Raw genomic sequence first — 14471 nt, 5'->3', positions numbered from 1 at the left:
TAGCATGAAAGGGAATTTGGGGTAATGGTAAAGGTCTACTGTTGGATCATTAATTTTCGGAAGTCTGGCGCTTAATTTGCCGAGATTTAAGGACTGTGGTATGAGAAAGTTTCACAAAAAGCGGAGTGTGACGTGTTTTTAAGGAAAAGCATTGTGGAACACTCTGATCGACACCTCACTTGCTAAAATGAAGCTTCCCTCTTGGCTCTCCTGCTGGTTAGCATCGAGCCTGGCAGATTTATTAATGCTTAATTTGCAGACTGCCAGTGCGAGGAGGAGTTTGCTGGAAATTCCATCCTATTTTGAGTATTTCCATCACCAACGCTCCCAAAATGGAAAACTCTTTGGAAACTGCACCGCACGTCGCCTGCTCCCCCCAGGGAAGACTCATTGCTGACTTCTCCGTGCCCCTGCAGGGAGATGACTCGGGATTCCCTTCTCTCTTACGCTTAAAAATCATTTCTATTCCACGGTGAAATCCATTTGGAGAACTAATTCTTTTTATACTTTTAGGACAAAGATAAGAATAAATAGCCTTCTTTGAAATCTCCATCTTTCAATGTATAAAAATAGGTTTTCAGAACTGGTTCTTTCAAGCCAGTGAAGCTGGAACTACTATTCTAAAACAAGCTGCCTTACTTTTCGGGGGGGAAAAGATGGATTTGTGCCTTTTAAAAATGGATTAAAGATTATTTTATGGAACTAAAGTGCTCTGTTCAGACTTACCAACTTTGGTTGTTCCCGGTACAAAGTGGACAGCGGTCACTAGCAGATCTGAAGCCACAGCTCACTGCTTTAGGGAGGGCTCTGCCATCGCTGTTGGCTCATCAAACGTTTCTCTGTTACACTCGAGTTGCTTTAAGGTATTGAGACTTCTGAATTTAAACTGAATCTAAAACCAGACTTCACCATTTCAAAACGTTACCTCGAAGTACACATAAGCCACTTGAAGAAACATCAGCCTTAACTTTACACAAAGGAAACAATCCCAAAGAAAGCTCTGAAGAAAGGAATGAAACAGTTCGCTGGACAGAAGTTCAGTTTTACAGTCCTTTCGTTAGGGTTTCGACTCTGTGATGAATATTAGACGAGACTGTGTGCCCAACCTTGGGCGTTAAACCAAAATGCAACCGATAAAATTTTTTCTTTTTTTTTGCTGTTGATTTTTGCTATTTTGAGAGGGTTTTTAACACTTGCATGTGTGTTGAAATACAGTTTATTTAAATACAATTCAGTTTTAAAATACTGTTTTAAAAAAGTGAAAAATAAAAAATAAAATAAATGTTAAGGTTTGGCTTTCAGCACATGTTCCAGGCCACTGGAGAGACCCTCAAAGCTGTAAATAGTAAACATCGTCACTGAAAAACTGCACGTTTCCTTCAGCGTAATACACCGTGACAGATTGTTCCTACCATTGTCTCAAGCTCATTAAGGCAAAGTAAATTGCATTGTCAGTTCTCATCGCTTTAGTGTTGTAGGTCTGAAGGTTGTTCGTTAGAACACAGGGAACCGCCTCGAACGCAGGCAGAGCGAGCAGACGCGTTGCAAGTGTGCGCAATGCTGCGGGTAGTGTGAGCTGGGCTGAGAATACACAAATCTGGGTGGGTTTCGTTTGGTGGGTTTTGTTTTTTTTCACATTGCATAGGAATAAAAATTAGCCTTCTTTTAAACCAAACGTTATATGCAAATTTAGATTTGGGTTTCCATAAAGGCAAATCCACTACGAGCTGCAGATCGCTACCTGGACCGAGTTTGGTTTCTGGCTGTCTCGCGTTACCGTGCCTCTGCGGTGATGCTCGTTTATCCTGCTCGCCTCCCCGGCAAGGCTGCCACCTGCCCGCTGAGACGGCGGGACCGAAGGATGGCCCACAACGTTTCTTTCCTATCGACACGGTCCAGGAAGGTCTCGACTATCAAGCTACCGCGTTACCCCCTCACACCGACGTCTCCTCCTCGCTAAGGCCCCGTGTCCTCGGGGCGGCTCCGCACCGCTTCGCAAACCTCCTTCTCGGAGAGGACTTCCCTCGCTTCCAAGCGAAAGCCAGCTGCGCCGCTACAAATACTATTCATCCTGGTGTGGTTTAAATTGGTGTAAGAAATACCTCCAAGTGTAAACAAGGCTTCAGACTTTAAAGGTGTCTTCTAAATTACAGTATGCAAATACCTTTATGTCAGACATTTTCAAGAGAAGGCCTCACCCATTTAATGCTGTCAAATTCCTCGGGTGAGCCATGAGGATTAGTATCTTCTTTCAACCAGACAGGACCAAACTGTTTCAAATTAGCAGTTCAAGATTTGTTTGGCTTCCTCTCAAGTCCTAATTTAGATTTGTCACCCACAAATTATGTACGCTAAGTAGTTAACACCAAAGCTAGTCATCTACAATCTATTGCAACGAAGGAGGCTGACAATAAATCCTTCAAAGTCTTGATAATAATGAAGTTTACTACCTTTTACATGTTTGACTTCTACCACTTCTGAATCCTGTAGCAAAAGCCTCAGGGTAGGAGTCAAAGGGTTGGGGTTTTTTTTATATAAAGTAAAGCAAAAGCTTACAAACTCTGCTGCCAGAGTTCTCTTCTCTTTTTTTTTTTTTTTTAAAGGATGGTTTAAAATTCATTTACAAAAGCAGAATAATAAGGTTTCTGTGAAAGAGACCTATATACAGTAACAGGACGTAAAGGTTGTTTTGTGTATTACAGGAAAATATCCTCGAAGCCTTTATGACTCTGGAGTCTCTGGGACTTGGACCCTTGGAAACTAAGTTTATTCCACTGCTGGGAACCCAGCACTATCTAGTAATAAGTGAGACAATGAAGCACAAATTTTTTTCCAGAAGGAACCGAAACTGCCGTGTGTGTTCTTTTGGAAGGGAAAGGAGAGACTTACTTAAGATGTTTATTGTGTATTTAAGTCACATAGCCTGCTGGTGCCAATTTTTAAAAGTTGGAACTTCTTTGCCTCTTGCACTGGTCTCGGAGTGACACTGTCTGCTAAAAGTGCAGAAAGCTTGAAGAGTTTTACATTCTTCTGTAGTGCAATCCTTAAAAATCCCAGAGATTAGTGCCTGATCACTTTTGAAAAAAAGTAGACATTTTACCTAGCCCAGGGGTGCCAAAGTCCTTCTGGCGAACGGCCGCTCCTACCTTCAGCCTCCAGCTTCCACTTCAGAATGTAGCTGCCCTGGAGTTAGACCTTTCACCTTAGAAAGTCCACATATGGCAACGTTCTCCAGCAAAAAAAGTACATTGGATGTTGTACTTGCAACAGAAAATGCAGCCTGGCCAGCTCCACCATCCATCCAGTACGCATCGGTCCTATGACACGTAGTCAGAAGTTCCAACAACAAGATCCAAGCTTGAATTTGGCAATCAAAAATGGGTTTGATGCACCCCTAAGCTAGATTTTCTACCTAGTCTAATAAAGTAAAGCACCTTTGGATTAAAAAATACATTTAAGCTTAACAGCAACTGGACGTCTCAGTTTTGTATTTCAATCTCCTTATATCTCCATGGCTTACAGTATTTTCTTGCCAGATAAAATATCAGTCTGTGGAGTCAAGACTTTCAGAGGGAGGAGCGTATTTCAGCCTAAACGTACCTGGGGGAGAGGAAACAGAAGAATTAAACAACATCAACCTTTTCACACCCGTTATGTCTCAGAACTTTCAAAAACAACCTGCTTCTTGATAGACATGTAAGGCAGTATTACAGCCTAACACCAGCTGTAAATTGCTGCCTCCAAACCACTCACTTGTTCATTTATAGTGGTCAAATATTCAAGACCTTGTCTGTACCGTATAAAAGCGAATACAGACATACACTATAGACAGGACACAATGTAAAATGTAAGACCTCAGTGCTGTTCGCTCCAGTCAAAAGTTCGTATTTAATTTTTTAAGCCTACACCACATGCGGATTATGTCAACGCAATACGTCAACCAAAATAAAAAAGGAAAATGGGACTAGAAAGTGCTCTCGGTAAAGTAGCATTTCTCTCTTAGTTGTTTCCCACCCAGAATTACGGATTTCAACCCTCTCCTGGAGCAGCCCATGCTGTAACCACGTAAGCAACATGCCCTACAAAATAAGTATAGCGGCAAACACAGGACCTTCAAGGGCATTCGAACAGTAATTCTGCATTTCTATTACTACTTTGGGGAGGAAGGGAAAGGGGGAACAGAGATGTTCAGTTTGTAAACTTCCAGGGGAACCTGCAATTATAACCAAAGATGACCTGGGTGACAAAGTATAAAAGCAGCAACAACAATTCCTCTGCAACCTGTCCACAGAAGCTCCCTCCCTCCCTCTGTGCGTGCTTCCCAGAAGCCAGCACGGGCCCCGCAGAGCACCTGGGTCTGACCCAGGGCCTTACGTGGGCCCCGTCCTCCTGCTGGGTCTGCACAAAAGTGAAGTTTCAACTTTTGTAAATATAGCTCAAAACCACCAGCTTCCAAGAACCAGATTTTTTGACGTGTGTCAGAACTGGAAAGACACGGCAGTGCCGCCAGGCTCCCTCCTGCCCTCAGGTCCGCAGCCGTTCCCCTTGGCTAAAGGCAACGCTCTGCGTGTCAGCCATGTCCTGCATCCGTCCCTCCACCTGCTTTTACCTTGTCGATTGAAATCCATCGGAGGCTGTTTGCAGTCCTGAGCTCTGTGACCACTGGCCCCACAGTTGTAACAGGAGAGATTCCCATTTTTTTTGTGACTCGAACCATTGCTGTTTCCCATCATTCCCTGTGCCTGATACACCCCTGCTGTCCCTGCCATAAAGTTCTGCATCGGTGGTACCGCAAACGTCGACTGCCCGGTCATTACGGAGTCCGGTGCTATACCGCTGTTGTAGGCGGTGTGGACCACGGGGAAAGTCGTGCTGCTGTTGTACTGCTGCGTGTTGATGTAGCCGTTACTACACAAAGGGTTGAAGGGCAGAAATGGAAAAGTAAACATTGAAGGTCCTGAAAACGGGTGCTGAAAATAGTTAGCGTAGCTGACGGTCATCCCGCTCGAACCACAGTTCCCGCTACAGCCGCAGGAGCTGCACACCATGCACCCAGGCGGCTGCGGCTGCTGCTGCTGGTGGTGATGGTGGTGATGGTTCTGGTTTGGTACTGGGATACTCCCTGCGGATCCGCTGCTGCTGCTGCTGCTACTGCTGCTGCTGCTGCTGCTGCTGCTGCTGTAGAAGTTGTTCTCAGCGACGGATGAGAGCGTGGGGCTGGAGCTGGGTGCGGGGCAGCTGGGCAGGTTCGCCATGGTTGCAAACGACGTGGAGGGGTGGCTGCTGGAGGAGGCTGCATTGCTGTTTGCGCAGAAGCTGCCTTGCATTGGCGCCACTGGCACGCTGCTCATTGCAGAAAAGGCAACTTTGGTGTTGGCTGTGTACAGAGCAGTCCGAGGATTTATTATTGCAGGGGACACCGTTATTTGCATATTACTGGAGCAGGAAGTCTGTCCGGCAATGGCAGAATCTGTAGGAAGAGATGAAGACACCAGGAGTTTGATGGGTGGACGAGCCACGTGGAAGACTGTGCTGGATGTTACAGTGGCAGCAGTACTCGTTTCCACTATTAATCCTGGCTGTTGAGCCGTTTTTATCACTCTGTCCAGAGTCGAAGCATGTATGACTTTGGTTCGAGGACCAAAGTTAATCGTGGATGTGGGTGAGCTGTTCTCAGCAGCCCCTGACAGCACCTGCAAGGGCTGGTGGGGAGCAGATGCAGCCATTACGTCCACCACTGCATTTCCAAAGCTCTTCTCCATTTTTATGCTACCCCTCGGTCCAGGAGAAACTTTATTTCTTTCTTCTAAAGATAAAAGTGAATGCATAGACGACGAAAGCAGCTTCATGTCTGCATTGCCACGGTCTGATTTATGCACCGAATTTAGCATCCGGATGGGGGTGATATGAGTAGAGGCCGCTGACATCATTTGCATTGGCAGAGCGTGGTGGCCGGACGGATTGGAGCCTGCGTCGTTTTGCACTGGTAAGACCTGAGCCGTGGGTCTGGCAGAGCTCGAAGTGAAATGATTCAGTAACATCACTGGCTTCTCCTTTTCTGAACCATCTAAGTGAATCTCTAAACCTGGGGACAGAAACATCTATGAATACAACTGCTTCACCAGACAAAGCTGGGCAACACAGGCACCCTCTTTGATTGTTCCTGCTTACGTCTCTCGCTCTCCTCTGCGCTGTCCGAGCTCTCTTCCCTTGTCTGGATCCCCATGGGGCTGGAAGAAGAGCTGGAATACTCGGAAGAGCTGCCCTCCCGAGGCAGTGGGTGGGCTGGCTGATCCACATCCACTCGCAGCTCTGCAGATAAAGGGTGTGCGAGCAATCAGGGAATGCAAAAACAAGTGGCAACACCTACTCGACAGGACTTAATTACAACTGCTCCACGACACCATCTAACATACAGCGATGCTCACGATTTACAGAGAAGCGGGAGTCTGGAGGCCTAACGGTCGCTGACTAGTGCGGCTAGCCAGTCACACAGAAGCCGTGAAGAGGCAACTACTTTTTATTGCACTCCATATACACAGGAATCGGACTTTTTGATTGCTCCCTATTAAGCCGATGGCATTTTGGAAGACAAAGCTTACGACAGGTTGGTGAAAAAGCAGTATAAGAATGAGCTCGCTCTTGTACAAGGACATATTCAGCCCCGAGAGCACAGCAGTGTCCTCTGCTCCTCTTTCTTACCTGCAGCATGGTTGCCTCGAATACTCTGGATAGGCCCTACATGCGTAGTTGGGGGAACCCTTGCCACGCCGCTGCTGTTAACTGAAGAAGGTGTTGTAGGGTTTAGGCACCGTTTCTCTGATTTTTCTCTATAGGGTGAAAGAGAAAGGTATGAAGAAACAAAAAAACGGCTAAAGCACAACAACAGACAAATCAATTTCTGAATGAAACTGAAGCAGACAAAGGCCACTAAATAATCCATTTAAAAGTTATGCTAATTTCAAATGGAAGCATTTGGAAATGACATCAGTCTTGACCATAGCTTCTTGCCAGCAGTTACATTTGGCCTTTTCGCCATCTGGTTACAATACTAATGCTCTTATTTGTACAAGGTAAAGCATCACCAAATGGTGACTAAATTCTATCGCACATTACGTAAGCACGTCTCAAACCTAGCCAGGCATTCCAAAATGAAAGAGAAGCCAAATGCAGTCCAAAGTTTTAATTTTGCAAACACATTCTGGAAAAACTAAGACTGATGAAAAAATGCTGTCAAGGAGCTTTGATAAATGGGCATGGATTTGGATTTTTTAATTGCTTTTTAAGTAACTGCAGTAGCTTCAGAATAAACATTTTCCTCTAAGGGGGACATAAAAACCAGGACAATCTGTTGCATCGGTTTCCCCAAAGGCCTATTAATATTGCACGGAGCACTGGCCTTCTTTATATCACCTCCACCACATAAAGCTGTGCATCTCAGGTAGGTGGCAGGGCAAAATCTACATGGGCTTTGCACACCTGCTTTACAATATCTATTATAGAAGTTCAAAAAACCCTGAACCCCAAGTGACAGTACATATCTTTTGTAATTTATTTTACAAATGTCCCCTTCCTTACAAGAGCTGCCAATGTGACAGGTGAAGACAGGCATTTATGTAACAACTGGGTTGCCAAATCCTTTTAAAAATGGAGTTCTCCAATACTTTAAAGTTGGTTATCTCGATCACAACCCTAACAGGCAACAGTAAACTAGTCAGTACTCCGTATTATCTAATAAGCCTCCGTTTCAAGAGCTTTTCAAAGTAAGCGACACAACTGCAAAGGAAGGGAGATAAGCATTATCCATATTTACAGGTGAGAATTCCTGCTCTGGAAAACAAAGACCATTTTAAACTTGCCTTAAATATTTTACGACCTTAAAAAAGACAGTTTTTCCCTGCCACTTACTTCTCCAACTCTAGCTGGGTCTTGAGCTTCTTTTTTGCTCCCATGGTGAGGGATTCAAACTTATTCAGATCTTCCTCAGTAAGACTCAGAAACTTGTAAAGAAAAAATGTGTGCTTAGTTTTACAGCATGAAATATTCTTATTTATATTTTCAGTAGAGATCAATTCTGAGAGGGAACTTTAAAGTTGTTTTTTTAAACGTTAATTCAAAGAAACTCTCTACTCCAGTTTTAAATTCTAGAGTCAGTGTGGAATAAAAGTGTAGGGGACTGGGATGAAAGAAAGAACATCCGTAGATTAAATTTAATTAGGTGTGTGCTTATACTACCTATTCACAATAAAGATGAAGTAATCCGCGTACAAATTAAAATAGAACTTTGTGCTACAAATGAGTTTAAGGATCTGGTTCTCTTACAACATCACTCTAGTTTTCCTAGTTGTGTCATTTAACACAGAAATCAATGTGCAGTCATCTCATCCGTTTAACTGGGAAATATACCAAAATTAAGTTTTATAATAAAATAGACATAGGATACGAAAATAAAATATATAAATTTATAATAATGAAAATTAAAGCCAGCAAAGTATGCTTTTTTAAAACACATTAGAATACATACAGTTTTGCTACTTTATTGAAGAAAAAACCACTATTTCCCCTCACATAAGGAAGAAAATCCAATCAGAAGATTCTGGTAACAGATTATAATTAAATACATACAACATACTATAACCAGCACAACGCCATCCCCGCTTAGACCTCGCTCAACATAAGCACTTAGTCCACTGGAGGGCGTTCAAGGCTAAAAGACAGTAAGAGGACCTGAATTTTACAGATGGGGCTGGGTAAATGCTGTGAAAGTCTTCTATATAGATAAAATCCAGCACACATCAGTATCATTCGTGGCTCTTTCTATGCAAATACATAAGCGATTATTTTTCCACAAGAATTTCTGCAGAAAATAAAACCCTCACACTCACTTGCAGGTACATGCACACGCTAATGTTCGTGTCAGAAATCTATTTTTTAAGATAAGGATAGCCAAATGTTTTGGGAGAAAAATCAATCAAGAAGCAGGAAAAAAATATAAAAATCAACAAATGTTAGTTATCTACTGCACATCAAAGGGATGACCAGGGAGGCAGAGCAGAGCTCCTAGGACAGCATGCAGGTTGGATCTCCAAGCAGTTAGTGAAGAACTCTGAAACAGGCGGCAGCTGTTGAACAGCCCAGGCCCCGGACACAACACAGATCGAAAATAGAAAGGTGGTTTTCATCAAAATATTATTGCTTCAAGAGAGTGCAAACCTTCGCAGCACGTGCCAATAACTTCTGCAATTCTCAGTGCAGATGTTTGCAGCCTCTCAGCACCAGAGAACGTAAGGATAATTTAAAAGCTCGCTCCCTTTTCTCCATCTACTGCCCTACCTTCTCCATTGTGAGCTGTTTGAAGACAGGATAGTATTTGTGCAACCGCAGTTTCCTGAGCCAGTCTAAGATCCCGTTTTGCTCCTGTGTCTGAGGGGTCTGTGGACTGGAAGACATTAACATGGGTGAAGAAGAGGTGTCCATCTGGGTGCGATAGGCCAGCGATGAGCCAGTACCTCCTGCATGGGAACAGTGGGGTAGTGCAACGGGAGCAGCGGCCGAGTGCTGAACATGATTCTGAGAAGACTGAATGCCAGCCACTCCACAGATAGGTCTGCAAAATAGTAACATAATTTGATTTAGCACATTGAATCTGTGTCACACAGAGTTCAGCTACTACGGCCATACTACTGCTTCCAGGATTTTTGGTAAAATCTGCACTGTTTGATCCAAGTTACAGATTTGTATCTATGCTGCTCCATAGCACAATAAAAACAGTGCAGTAACGAACAGTAAGCTTTATCTTCAGCAGAGGTTTCCTTCTATAATCACAGATAATATATGTTCTACTACTTCTCTGTGATTAAAAAAAACACTTAAAGAAAATGGCCATGGTTCAGCTTTGCATTATTAAAAAAAAGCCCAAATATAATCAGGTCGAAATTTTTTTTTACATGTGGAAGTGGCAAAATAACCCACAATATTGGCTCCTTGGAGGATTCTGGGTTTTGTTGGAGAAAATGAAAATTGCCTCTTAAGTGAACGAGTTCTGAGTTTGTTAAACCCTAACAAAAGTCAAGAGAATGTCTTTCCTTCTTTTCCCAAGGCTGACTTGTACCTCCCTTGGAAGAAGTTTCCTTCCTCCCTTTGAAAGGAAAACCCCTGCTGTACAAGGAAACGTTCAAATATGCTGTAGAGGAAAAAAAACCATTTCAGAGATGTTCTTGTCTCCCTTTTCTCAGGAAGACTTACACTAGGGATGACCAGATCTGTGCCTACACTTCGGATGATTATTATTCCTTTAAAGTATGTGATTGAGACCATTACGACTTAAGTAGTGGATCACAAAGAAATCATCCATCACAACAGCTCCACATTGAAGTGTTGATGCTAATTAGTAGTTACAGCTTTAAACATTTTGAGAAACGCTGCTTAGATCGGGTGTTCATAGGTTTTACTGCCAGCAGGAACACTGCGCTTGTCTGATCTCATCTCCCACGTAATGCCGGTCAAAAAGTTTCCCTAAATTCTTCCCTGAACATACACATTTCTTTGGCCAAGACAGCCACTGCTGATTGCGTAACCACGAACGATGAGAGATTCTGTCACAATGCTGGAAAGTTTAGTCCAATGGTAATTACATTTTATATCCTTTGTTTTTGAAGCTGAAGTTGAATTCTTTCTTCCGTTTCCAGTAACTATATTTTGACTTGCAAACCGTCTGTTACCTAAGTTTTGTTGTCTTTGCAATCAAGTCACTGCAAAACTTTTCTTCAAGTAATTGCCTATCCTGAGCTCTTGCAGTTATTACAATAATGTTTTCTTAAGGCATGAACAAATGACAACACTAGGGATGCTAGCAGTACTTTACACCAATATTCTCACCTTTCGTCTGTTTGGGGTAGACGAAGGCTAGAATTTCTTAAAATCTTCTACAGATGAATAGGAAAGTGTAGATGCATATAAATCCCCAAGGGGACACAAATAATTACCTCTGTAATGGGGTTTTACAAATAACCAGAATAAATGTAAACAAAATAAATATTTCACCTTCCAGATGTTCCCAGCGTAGTTCCTACTTTATAAAGGGAGGGGTTGCCAGGATCTAAAAACAGGGAACAGAAGTTAGAAGTGGTATAAGTTTATGGCATGTACATCAGTAGAAAAAAAATCATTTTTAAGCTTTATTTAAACTTACTTGAACTCTGAAGTTGCTGTGAAGGAGATGAAGTGCTGAAGAACTTTCTGACATGGTCATTTTTCACCACATGGGAAGGTAAGGGTGCCAAATACCTGCAGGTTCATCAAAAGCAAACAAACCCCCCATTCGGTTATATTTGGTTTGCAACTGCCTATGCGATCGTGACTGTAGACTGTACATGACATTTTGAAATTGAATTTGAAATTCTGAAACTAAAACATAAAAGACCTTTCAAGTTAATAACACCACACAATTCTGTATCAAAGTAGACCTGAAATGTATGGATATTCATATCCTTAATACTACCTAAACACGTTACTGGTGCGTTGCTTTCGCTCTGTTTAGTTTCTGTAAAGATGCTTAATTTAGGAACACTGAATACTTCTAAGGCAGAAAATGTTCAAATATAAATGTGAAAATTTCCTTTTAAATTCACAAACCTGCAGACCATAAAATATAGATGTATCTGTTATTTAATTTTCTCCTCTTTGAGATAAACAGCAGATGCAGAGTCTGGCAGTGTAGGGGAAAAGGCTGTAAAACTTATGTTACATTTTCCCTGGGATTGCTGTGCCTCTTTGGGGGGGAAAAATGGCAATCTCCTACAACTTTGCAATGTATAAAGTGTATTCATCAACATGACTAAACTTCTCACTGTCAGGCAAACCCGACTGCCTTTTGCCAAATCTTCTATAGATTGGAAAATGTATGGAAAATTGTATAAAAAAGAGAGCATTTTGACCGTATGTTTGTAATTCTCTAAAAAGTTTTGAGTAAAAAATAATTCAACTATATACACACACACAAATGTGCTTTCCACCTTGAAAAATCAGAGTTCTTTTCGGAATTTTTCCAATACGCAGCACTTAAGAGCTTCTTTCTCTGCTCCGAAGATACAACCCTTGCTGTGTAAACGCAGATTGCTGCTCTATTAACCCAGATTCGTAGAGGCTGTTGCTAGCTAAACAGCGGCAGCGGCAACACGCATTTCTCGTCGATAGGCTGCGATCCTCAAAGCGCAGAAGGGACTGTTTGAAATGTTAACGCTGTTTGCCATGAAAAGTAATCTAGGCGTGCACCTGCTGGCTCTGACTATGGAAAAATAATATCCAGTGTGGCTCTGCCAAAGGTGGAAAAAAGCCTGTCTTGACCTAGGGAAAATAGGTGTTTAGCAGAAGCTCTAACAAAAAGTTAATCAGTGTTTTAAAATGTCATTTAATACTTTGCAGTGATACAGACAGTAGTAGTTGAAAATAATTTAAGTCCCGCAAATTTTCCTACCAAAATTATTTCAGTATTTAGAAAGAGAGAACTGATGTCACCTGCCACAGATGATGATTTTTAAAATGGTTTAGATTAGATAATGGCCAGGTGATTTGTGATAATGCGTGGAGGTACTAGCTAAGGCTTCAAAAATTTCTTAGCTGTTAATGGCTTCAAAAAATTTAATGGCTTTAATATACACGTACATACCCACCTGTTTTAAATTCAAGTAAAATAAACACCACGACAACCTAAAACAACTGAGAGAAACTCTGTGAAAGGGTGGTGGGGGGGGAAAAAATCCACACAACCCATCCCTCAAATACAGAAGGATGACTATTCAGGCAACTATTTTTTCCTCACTTTGGGGGTTTTTTTTAAAGCAGTTTTGGCTATTTTCTGAGCCCAAACCAAGCTTCTGCAAAGCCAATGATCCTCTATTTGTTTTTAACAAGGAATGAGGAAATGTCAATTCTCCAGGAAGCTTAATACAGAATATTATTACCATCTGTATTTCTGAAGAAAGAATTCCTGAAAAATTCTTGTGCACTGGAATTAGTAGAACATCAAGAAATAATGCTTAGGATCAGGCTCTAATTTCTTGAAAGTAATTTAGAATATGAACATAATATTTCTAGTTCCTGGTTCTTTCTTCCACTTGGGGAAAAAAGCCAAGTGTCAAGATGAAAAAACCCACCACAACAAAAACCCAGCATACCTAAGGTCCGATTCCAGGTCCATGTGGTTCCGTTCTAGGTAAAATGAATCTGGACCAGCTAGGCAAGGAATGAATTTCTCCAAGTTTTCTTCTGGATACAGCTGAGATAGCTAAAGGTGGAGGATATTACAAATAAAAAGAGAAAAGAGGACTTGTTACTCTATATAAGATTCAAGACACAGCAGTTTATAAGTCAAACATTTTATGAAATTCAATCCATCTGTATTATCTCAGTACAATTTGAAAAATGTCATTGAACAAAATTACATACAGGGACAAACCATCTCTCTGTTTTCAAAGTATTTTTCGTATCACCTTTACCTTTGAAATAAATTCAGTCACTTCAGTGGAAGATTTGGTTACCAACGTCACTGAAGAATCAGACCACAGGACCTTAGGAAGTAAAAAGTATTCAGTTTAGTAACTAACAGTCAGGGGTTTAAGTTTGATTCCAAAAGATCAATAATAGGTACCAAATGTTCCCCATAGACTGCAAGAAAGTTTGTAACATGTGACACCAATAAGGAAAAGCTTTTTTTCTGCACAAGTAACTATTACTCAGTCCTCCCTTGCTGCCCGATTCTTGCTGTTATTATACTTAACAACTATTCTGAATGCTTAAAAAAGCACTTCATAGTTTACACAGCCATTGCACACTGCAGACATCCAGTATTAAGGAACAGACTACTAAGTAATGGAAATTTTTTTCCTTATTATTAGTGTTAAAGAAAACAGCTGGTTTGTAGAATCTGATGTACAATATGAACAACTCGCCATAGCACAACACTGCCTATTTATAATTGATCAACTCCATATGCCATGCAAAGTTGAAGATGGTAGCAAATCACCCCACTGCAAAAAAAGGCAAAACCTTAGAAACGAAACCTGCCGTTACTGCTCTAGCTACGCTCTTTAGGCACCATCTTGCAGATGCCCTAGAAAAAGGAAATAGCTCAGTATCTCTTCTCATACGCTTTCTGCATTAAGTCATGACATTCTTAGATACGGAGGCATTTATTGGTTGGTAGATGATTAGTTTGAGCCAAAAGTCAGGATTTCTTGGCACACAGAATATCAGCCCCAGTCTGGCCACGATAAGTCCCTTCAGATATCTGTTCAAGGCGTTTGGAACGCATATGGATCTTCAGCGGTTCTATAGGGGAAGAAGCTGGGTTTATGTGTTTAAGAATCAGGAGGTCATCTTCTCACATGACACCAGTTTCAATGACAACTGAAAACATACACAAAGATTTTCCAGTCATCAGAATGCTGCCAAAAAGACTGATGAGAAGAGAG

At 41.7% G+C, this 14471-nt stretch overlaps 1 protein-coding gene across 2 annotated transcripts in view; it reads right to left on the bottom strand.

Moving 5' to 3' along the window:
• Positions 1–2573: 2573 nt before the first annotated feature.
• ZCCHC14 (zinc finger CCHC-type containing 14) overlaps positions 2574–14471 on the bottom strand; it is a 53537-nt gene continuing 41639 nt past the window's right edge. The window contains exons 4-13 of one of the 2 annotated variants that reach the window (XM_054840739.1): positions 13497–13568; positions 13176–13285; positions 11192–11286; positions 11044–11098; positions 9334–9607; positions 7909–8000; positions 6703–6830; positions 6172–6312; positions 4610–6085; positions 2574–3600 (exon numbers count right to left, since the gene is read on the bottom strand). In XM_054840739.1, the coding sequence (XP_054696714.1) occupies positions 3545–3600; positions 4610–6085; positions 6172–6312; positions 6703–6830; positions 7909–8000; positions 9334–9607; positions 11044–11098; positions 11192–11286; positions 13176–13285; positions 13497–13568 (2499 nt within the window). In that variant the 3' untranslated portion in view covers positions 2574–3544. The remainder of the gene's footprint in view (positions 3601–4609; positions 6086–6171; positions 6313–6702; positions 6831–7908; positions 8001–9333; positions 9608–11043; positions 11099–11191; positions 11287–13175; positions 13286–13496; positions 13569–14471) is intronic. The other variant, XM_054840740.1, reaches the window with a different exon arrangement.

This window comes from Grus americana, chromosome 13 (genome assembly GCF_028858705.1).
Source record: "Grus americana isolate bGruAme1 chromosome 13, bGruAme1.mat, whole genome shotgun sequence".
Taxonomy (NCBI): Eukaryota; Metazoa; Chordata; class Aves; order Gruiformes; family Gruidae; genus Grus; species Grus americana.
This window is presented reverse-complemented; position numbering and strand designations above follow the sequence as displayed.